This window comes from Setaria viridis, chromosome 8 (assembly GCF_005286985.2).
Source record: "Setaria viridis chromosome 8, Setaria_viridis_v4.0, whole genome shotgun sequence".
NCBI classification, from domain to species: Eukaryota; Viridiplantae; Streptophyta; class Magnoliopsida; order Poales; family Poaceae; genus Setaria; species Setaria viridis.
In genome coordinates, this window is record NC_048270.2 from 16867988 (window position 1) to 16877650 (window position 9663).

At 45.5% G+C, this 9663-nt stretch overlaps 1 protein-coding gene across 1 annotated transcript; it reads left to right on the plus strand.

Moving 5' to 3' along the window:
• Positions 1-5453: 5453 nt before the first annotated feature.
• On the plus strand, positions 5454-7738 carry LOC117866541 (O-methyltransferase ZRP4). Its single transcript, XM_034750774.2, has 2 exons — positions 5454-6273; positions 7274-7738. The coding sequence occupies exons 1-2, from the start codon at positions 5512-5514 to the stop codon at positions 7571-7573; spliced, it is 1062 nt and encodes a 353-aa protein (XP_034606665.1). The 5' UTR covers positions 5454-5511; the 3' UTR covers positions 7574-7738.
• The last annotated feature ends 1925 nt before the right edge of the window (positions 7739-9663 follow it).

Genomic DNA, 9663 nt, shown 5'->3' on the forward strand with positions numbered 1-9663 from the left:
TGCTCCATCACCGTCCATCCGCCTCCCTCGCCGGCCGCCGTCGTCCTCGTCGCCCATCGCCCCGGCCATCGTCGTCCTACCGCCTCGCCCACGCCCGGACCGCCTCCTCCTCCATCTCCCCAGCCTGCCTCCGATCCTCCTCCGTCGCGCCCCCTCAACCTCGTCGCCATCGGCCGCCTCCATTGCGGGGCCTCGTCGCCGCCTCCGTCAACACCAGATTCTCTATCACCGCCGCACCGTCATCCGTCGCGGCGCCTCATCGCCGCCTCTGTCGTGTGCGCCGCCTCCGTCCCTCGTCGCCGCCACCTCATCGATCAGCTAGGCACCGTGCGAGAGGTCCGCCGGCACTGGCGCCGGGAACGATTGCGTCAGCAAGGGCCTTTTTTATTTTTTAGTTAGAAAATGAATAGATATTAGTAGATTAGTTAGAAAATCAATAGATATTTGTAGATTAGTTAGAAAATCAGTAGAAAATCAGTTGATAAATTTTGTAGAAATTCATTCAAATTCGTAGGAATTAGTAGTAATTTGCTAGAAATTCCAGTAAATATGTAGAAATTAGTAGAAATTTGGTATAAATTTTTACAAAGTACTACTAATTTGTTGAAATTTGTATAAACATTCCGGACTTTGTGGGATTCATGTTTTTGTAAAATTATTAGCCATTAGTAGAAATTTTGTAGAAATTCCAATAAATTATGTAGAAATTAGAAGAAATTTGTAAAAATTCTTACAAAGTACTACTAATTTGTTGAAATTTATATAAACATCTTGGACTTTGTGGGATTCATGTTATTGTATGATTTCATGTATATACCCTTACGTACATGTAACTAAGGTGATTTCATGTACGTTTCATTTCGTGTGAGGTTCCTATTTCATGTTACAGTTCTATGATTCATGACTGTCATGTATGATTCCATGTATATACCCTTACGTACATGTAACTAAAGCGATTTCATGTACGTTTCATTTCGTGTGAGGTTCCTATTTCATGTTCCAGTTCTATGATTCATGACTGTCATGTATGATTCCATGTATGTTTCAATCAGTAGTTGAAATGGCAGATGACGAGACCGCAAGGTATCTCATGGAGCAGATTATTGCTGGTGATGGTAGTGGCGACAACCTTCAAATATCGTACACCGATGAAGAGGGCACCCAGGCGGACATGTTCCTCAACATGTCCGGCGATGGGAATGAAGAGCCTGAGCCCCAGCAACACCTTGCCATGGCGGAAGGTTCCGGTGAGGTATATATAATTTCTATTGTTTGACGCCACCGTTTATACTACGTACTAATTAATGAATCTTGAACTGTTAGCCTTCTGGATTGACGAAAGGGTAGAAGACACGAGGTCGTACAAAGATGATGGAAGGGAGGCTTGTCATCACGGAAGTGACAGAAGAGGGCAGGCCGGTTCCTCCCAAAAAAGTAGCAAAGAAGTCCGTGAGTCAGATCGGGGCAATCGTAAGGGACAACGTGCCTATCAGCATCAGAGAATGGAAGGGCAAAGCACTAATCCGTACGGGCTCCCGAAGACACAAAAGAATATGCTGTGGGAAGATGTCAAGAGACATTTCACATTTCCCGAAGGATATATTGAAAAGGATGTGAAAGCATGGACGCTGAAGACAATGGCTACACAATTCCAGACATTCAAGAAGATGTTGGATGCCAACTACATTAAGAAGGGCCGAATTCTAGATTTCAATGTGTTGCCAAAGTTGAGGGACCACTGGGAGCCATTTGTTGAATATAAGAGGAGTGAAGATGGTGTGAGAAAGATCCAGACCAACACTACAAATTCTGGTCATAAGGGGTACCATCATCATCTAGGGCGAGGTGGTTATGGCACACCAATTCGTAAATGGAAGAAGATGGAACAAGATCTAATCGAACGGGGAATCGTATCTGCAACTATTGAATGGCCCGAACGATCAAAAAATTGGTATTACACTCATGGAGGCTCCCTGAGCCAAGAGGATGGGATGTTGATATTCAATGAGACAATACGTGAGAAGGCCGAACAACTTATGAAGAACATTGAAGATTCTAAGGCTGGGAGGTTGAAGGTGGACCGAGAGAATGATGAGCTCATATTGGCCCTCGGTAATCCCGAGCACCCAGGACGTTGCCGAGGGTTCAGGGTCATTCCGTGGAAGGTTGCTTTCTGAGGCGACAGCGCATCGTATACAAGCCACAAGTGAAGAAAGGAACAGATCGAGGAGAGCTGGCGGCAGATGCTAGAATCCAAAGTGCAAGCACAAGAAGAAAGAATGTTGGAGGAAATCAATCGTCGAGTGGCCTACGTAGTTGCGAAGTTGGCCCAATCTGGAGCATTGCCGAATCCAAACTACGCCAGCCCTTCTCAACGCCTCTTGAGCAGTTGTGCTTCTACAGGGGTCCCCGATGCGTAGACGCCCAGGTTACCGGTGGAGGAGCAACAGTTTCCCCTGGATGCCATCACGCAATGCACCTCATGTGAGCTGCATGCACCGGTCGGGAACCTCACTATTAAGGTATACCTATACATAATATTTATGCAATCTTCTCAAATGATCCACACCTCGAGATCGGAGTTTAATAACTTCTTTACTTCTGCTATATGTACAGGTGGCGTACGGGAGTGCGTTACCTATCCTGGCAGGTCAGAGCAGCCATGGCATGGAGATTCCACCTGGCTACGCTAGCATCCTCGTAGAGCAGGTTGTTGATAGCCAATATGAAGGCCTAGAGGTCGACCCTCCCGGGAGGCGATGGGGATAGTACACTGGCAGATGCGCTTCATGGGATCATTCTATGGCACAAACGCTACATCATCATTCCCGGCACGGAGCCATCTCCTCAGAGCTCAAGACCGCTCCCCGTAGATCCCCAGCATCGACCTTCTCCTCATAGCTTGAGACCATCATCTCCTGTACAACCTGCTCTAGGACCGTCGCTTCCTGCTCTATCAAGGTCTCCATCTCCACCACATCCTGGTGGTGGGAGCGACGACGACAATAACAACACCCCTCCCCAATCATCGTCGCCGGGACTAAGAGAAACCCCGATGAAGGAACCTGTAGTACCACTAAAGAAGTCACGAACACCGCTTCCCAAGCAAAGACAGAGAAAGAAGAAAACAAAGGAGGCTGAAGTGACTCGTAAGGAACGCTGGGAGGCAATGAGTCATGCAGAACAGTGGGCAGAAATCCAAGCAGAGGCTAGTGCGTGGTTCAAGAAACAAGCCAAAGAAAAAAAGCAAGGGAGATGGAGCTACCGCCAGTAAATCGAAGAGATTTAAACTTTTTTATCAGGATGGAAGAAGGAGCCAAGAAAAGGATACCACTACTATCAAACTACGAACGGGCTTTAGTAAAGGTTGATGAGAGGGACAAAAGGAAAGGAAAGTCATCTTCCAGTGGTGCTGTCCCTGACCTCGGGCATTTAAAGATGCTCAAAGGGTAGCAGCAATGCCCTTGGATCAACAAGCACAAGTATTGAAATTCATGCAAGAAACAGGTATGGGACTTGACGAATGTTTAGGGCAAGTTGAGCCGCCAGCTGCATCGGTCCTTGAGCCGAGATGAACTTTTGGGCTAGGCAAATCTCTAGTAAGGCCTGAGTTGGTACGGAATCTATCAACAAAGATGTACGAATTCCATGAATGGTACATGAAGGTGTCCGCCGACTCGAGGGAGATGTTGGGCCTTAAGGTAAAACCGATAGATTTTTACGGCGAAGGCAAAAAAGTTCTGTGGTTAGACTTCAAGGATATAGTTGAAGTGTACCATCATGATGCCCTGGACGTCTCTCTGATCAACGCTTGGGTTCTATCTACATGTAAATTTTGCCTCATATCATTATTTTTTTTGCGTTCTCCACCGTACTAACTTCGTCTTCCATTTTATGTAGCATGCTAATTCAGACATGCCGACGAGAGGCGTATCTACATATTGGCTTCATCGATCCATCCGTAGTTAACCAAAAACAGATACAATTATCGCTGGAAAAAACCTTGGTGGAAGTATATAATTTCCTAGACAAACAAAAATTCAAGGATTTCATACTACTTCCATACAACTTCAAGTAAGTGTGTGTATACCGTCTACTTTCATTATCTATTTTCTTACCTGATTAATTAGTTACCTCTAATATGCATGAACATTTTACGTACGCAGCTTCACTGGATCCTCATTTATGCAAAAGTTTGTTTCCTAAATTTTATCCCTGTTACACTATATCATTCATTATTCTAATCCACAGTGCATGGAAATAATAAGGACACACAAAGGTCCATTCAAAGAAAGACTTACATGGAACACAGACTTCCCGGTACGTATGAAGTCTGCACATTTAGTACATTGTATAACACGAATATTGCATAACTTATTTTTTTTCCGCACTGAAGTGCTTAAGATAGGAACCCATGAATTATCTATGTGGCTACTACATCTGTGAGCACATGCACAGTTTTATGGGACCCAAGGGACTAAAGATGACGCCGCACAACTTTAATGTACTTAAAATAAAATTATTACTAGTTAATTATTTTCTAGCTCCTTATATTTAATTGTTCGTGTAACATTCACAAATTTCCAAATTATAGATGTTAAATATTCAACAAGGACTCTTGAAGAAAGAAACAGTAGCGGCAATATGTGAAGGTCTCATTGGATTCCTAATGGACGAGGTGGTAAATCCACAAGGAGAATTTTATTATGATGGACGATAAATAGATGCTCCGAGCAACACCTCGAGGGGAAGATTGTAGTTATATAGTTTGATTTGTATATATAATACGCGCTAAGATCGATTTGTATATATAGTTGATTTCATTATACTAGTTGATTATGTATATGAATTGTGTATATATATAGTAATTGTATAATTACAAATTTCATTCGTTTAAATACTAGTTGATTTCATTATAAAAAAGTTTCAACTACTAAAGGTTAACAAAAAGGCCGCGGTACTACGTACATGATGCATGAAAATTTCAGGCGTCATGCAGGGCGCCATATAGTTCCGGTTGGGAAAGCCAACCGAGACTAAAGGGAAACCCTTTACTCTTGGTTGGGAAACCCAACCAGGAGTAAAGGGGCACCCTTTACTCCCGGCTGCTTTTACCAACTGGGAGTAAAGGGCCTGTCCCGCGCCTGGCATGGCAGGCCCTTTAGTCCCGGTTGGTGAAAGCAGCAAGGAGTAAACCTTTTACTCTCAGTTGAAGGATCCGGGACTAAAGACCCCCCTTTTGTCCCTGTTGGTTTATCCCGGATGGATTTTCAGGAGATATGCACCCTACCAACCGGGACTAAAGGTCAGTTCTCTACTAGTGATAATATGTGTAGGTGAAGCAGGCATTGTTAAATGATGCATACGGTGCAGTTGAACATTAATTACAAAGTTTTGCATACCTCGACGCTGGTTTTACTCGGATCCACATCTATATAAAGGAAGGTAATATGTCCTGCTCTGTCCATCCATCAGGCCATCACAAAGGAAAATCAGCAGTGTCAGTGCATCATGGAGCTCACCAATAGCACGGACCAGGGGTTGCTTGATGCGCAGCTCGTGCTCTGGCACAACACCTTCGCCTTCATGAAGTCCATGGCGCTCAAGTCCGCCGTAGACCTCAGGATTGCTGATGCCATCGACCTCCATGGCGGTGCCGCCACCCTTCCCCAGATATTCACCAAGGTCGATCTCCACCCGTCCAAGGTTCCCAGCCTGCGTCGCCTCATGCGCGTCCTAACAACCACCAACATCTTCAGCATCCAGCACCCGTTGGCTGATGGCGGCGAGCCCGTCTACACACTTACTTCAGTGTCCCGCCTTCTCCTTGGATCGCAGACTCCTTTGACAGCCATGGTGCTCAATCCCATCATTGTCTCCCCCTTCTTTGAGCTCGGTAAATGGTTCCAGCACGAGCTGCCGGACCCATGCATCTTCAAGCAGACGCACGGCCGGCCCATCTGGGAGATGACCAGACATGATGCAACCTTTGATGCACTCGTCAACGATGGGTTGGCCTCAGACAGCCAATTCATCGTGGACATCGCCATCAAGCAGCGCGCAGAGCTCTTCCAGGGAATAAGCTCACTCGTCGACGTCGGCGGAGGGATCGGTGCAGCGGCCCAAGCCATCTCAAAGGCGTTCCCGCATGTGAAATGCAGTGTGCTGGATCTTGGCCACGTCATTGCCAAGACTCCAACTGACACGGGCGTGCAATTTGTCACTGGCGACATGTTTAAGAGCATTCCACCAGCAAATGCTGTACTGTTGAAGGTACTCTTCTAGTTCTATTATTCAGTCTCCAGGAAAATTTTCTCCTGATTATATTCTTGTGTCATTCAGTGTCCAGCTTATCCCGCACTCTATACCGAGTGTAACTATTAACAAACGAACTTGGTTGTGCAATTTTCTTATGTGTGAATTTGAAAATTTGTGTTCAATCTTCTCTTGACGTTCACAGTATCATCAAATAGTCAGAAACCAATCAACCAAGGCCAAATTCAGTTACAGCAACCATGAAAGTTCACGTAATATAATACAGATAGCTAGGTTCCATTCTTCGGATCAATTGTGTTCCTAACGAGCTCATTTTTGCTTTGACGTCATCTACTGCTTGTCTATTAATTACTAAGCTAGCTACTATTAACACAAAATGAACAAAGCTAGCTACTCTTAAGCACCGCACAAGCATAGTTCTTACTAACTCTCACCTTTAGTGGAGAACACAGGAACATATATATTTTAGCTGTCTTTTTATTTTTCAGAAAGACACTTATTTACTGAGCCATGGAACTTTGTATTATTTAATTTGACCGGTAATTTGTTGAAATTTTCATGGTTGGCGATATAAATATTACAAAGCATATTATACTCATCTTTACCAATACATTCAGAAATGTGTAAAAAACATGAAGTCGTAATTAGTTTGGTGACCACGAAGAGTCAAACGAAACTAAAAGTTAAGAACATAGGGAGTATATATATACACAGTTTCTGTGGTACAAATTAAGCACAATGGTCAGGATATACTCCCCTTGTCCCATATTACTATTTGTTTTAGCTTTTCTAGATACATAGACTTTGCTATGTATCTAGATATATGCTATGTCTAGATACGTAGCAAAAACTACGTACCTAGAAAAGCCAAATGAATAGTAATTTGGGATGGAGGGAGTATTTAATTTATTCAGTAGAAGAATAATACAGCCGATAGCAAATAGTATCAAAGGCGAAACACTGTCCACTTTTGAATGGCATGTTTGCTATGTTTCAGTCGGTTTTGCATGATTGGGACCATGATGACTGTGTAAAGATACTGAAGAACTGCAAAAAGGCTATACCTCCAAGAGAAGCCGGTGGAAAGGTGATAATAATAAACATGGTGATTGGAGCAGGACCATTAGATTTGAAGCACAAAGAGATGCAGGCCATGTTTGATATCTATATCATGTTTATCGGTGGCATGGAACGAGATGAGCAAGAGTGGAAGAAGATTTTCTCAGAAGCTGGGTTCAGCGACTACAAAATAATACCGGTCTTGGGTGTTCGATCAATAATCGAGGTATATCCATAATATTTTTATGAAACGACGGTGTATACCAGCATGGAGCTTGTGGCGTGGACATGTAATCCAAATAAAGTAGCCTCACTTTGGTGTTTATCTATATTGTGCTTTGTATGATTTAGATGTATTCTAAGGTGTATATCATAAACATGTGGAAGCCTTCTACTGGATCAAGTGTTATGTTGTGTTCCCCTAAATGATTGAATGAATACACTGCTGGAAAAAGCGCCTTCAATACTGGTTCCTAACCCCCTTTAGTACCGGTTGTGCAACCGGCACAACCGGTCTTGCTACTTTGGTACTAAAGGGGGGTTTTAATATCGGGTCGAATAACGGGTACTAAAGGGGTAATAAAAAAATAAAAAAAACCGCCGATCGCCGAAGCCGCAACCCGTGGCCGTTCGCCGTGCCCTCCTGCTAGAGCTCCGCTGCTCCTTGCCCTGCCACCGCTCCTTGCTCGGCAATGCCTGCCGGTGCTCCACTGCCGCGCCCTCCCGCCAAAGCTCCACCGCTCCTTGCCCCGCCGCCGCTCCTCACCACATGTAAGAGGGGAGAGGCTAGTGTAGGGGGGAGAAGAGGGGCCGCGATGGGAGGCGAAGTGGGGTGATCGATCTGTGTGGGGGAGAGAGGGCATTCGGCGGGGAGAAGAAGAGAGAGAGGCATGGGTGAGAGGTTGGATGAGGGGGACGAGCAGATTAGTACATGTTGGGAGGGGGGTGACCGTGGAGTGAGAGAGAAGGCAGGCTGACGCGTGATGGGCGGTACCCCTTTAGTACCGTGTGGAGGTTTCACCCAGTACTAAAGGTCACCCATTAGTACTGGGATATACAAGGAGGCTATGCGGCCAGGGGATTAAAATTGATAGTAGAACCACCTAGACTATGATGAGCACACCGAGGGATATGGGTACCCCATGAGTCCCCACCGACTAGGATACTGGCCGGACCTGACAAGTGAGCTCGCCCGACCAAATGTGCGGGCCGAGGACATGAAGCTACTTGGAGTACACATCAAGGGTACTAAACAGTTCAAATCTGCCCGGATATCATGGGACACATTTTGTAGTCCAGCTCAGATTGCTTTCCATGTAAATACTGAGTAGATTAGATTCATACCGACTTAGTCATCAACCTATATAAGGCAACCAAGGGCACCCCCGCGAGGACAACTCATCCTATACAAAGCAATACAATTCGCGCTTACAGGACATAGGGTATTACTCTTCGGAGACCCGAACCTGTCTAAAACCCTCATGTCTCTTCATGTTCTCACGATTACCTTCAAGTTCTTGGTTTCGCAATCGCCCTAACCTACAAATCAAGTACTTGGGTAACCCCCTAGTGGACTGTCGGGCTTATAAATCCAACAATTGGCACGCTAGGTAGGGGAAGTTGTGAGATCCTTTTTGCGACCTCAATAGCATCCCGTCTCGGTGTTCTTTTTCCCGAGAGCATGAAGGACTTCCTCGCCAACCTGGTCCAGATTCAAGTCAGGACCATGCCAGCGGATTTCGATCCGACCGCTTCTTCCGTCGACTCGATGACTTCCGCCAACTCTTCATCTAGCACCAGCACAACTTCCATCGGATCTGTTCCGGCGGAACAAGTTCTCCACCCAAGGATCGTCATGCCGCTTGCCCGGCAAGTCATCGAACTCTCTCTCTCTCTCTCTCTGAGAGGGTTCTAGATCTATGTTGGGGATCGCCCGAAAGGACGGTCACCTTCAAGGTTGTTTGGTTTGATGCGAACCACATAGCTTTGCAAAACAATCAACTTCGGGTGAGGGTCCCTAACCTCGAGGGGCCATTTTGGCGTGAAAGTACTACTATCCTCAGGTCGCCTTTGTAAATTCGGTCTCGAAGCCAAGAGATAATCGCTGATCACCAGGATATAACGAAACTTACCCTCGAGCGCTCGAAGTTAACCCTGAGTGCCGAGTTGTTTATTGTATTTTACTCAGGTTCATTGGAGCAAGCAAGCCAGGACTCAAGGTGCGAGGCTGGCGTCTTTTCGGCATGAGGCTAGGATGACTTCAAGCACGAGGCTAGGATGACTTCGAGCACGAGGTTGAAGACGCGAAGGCATTGGAAACATGAAGGC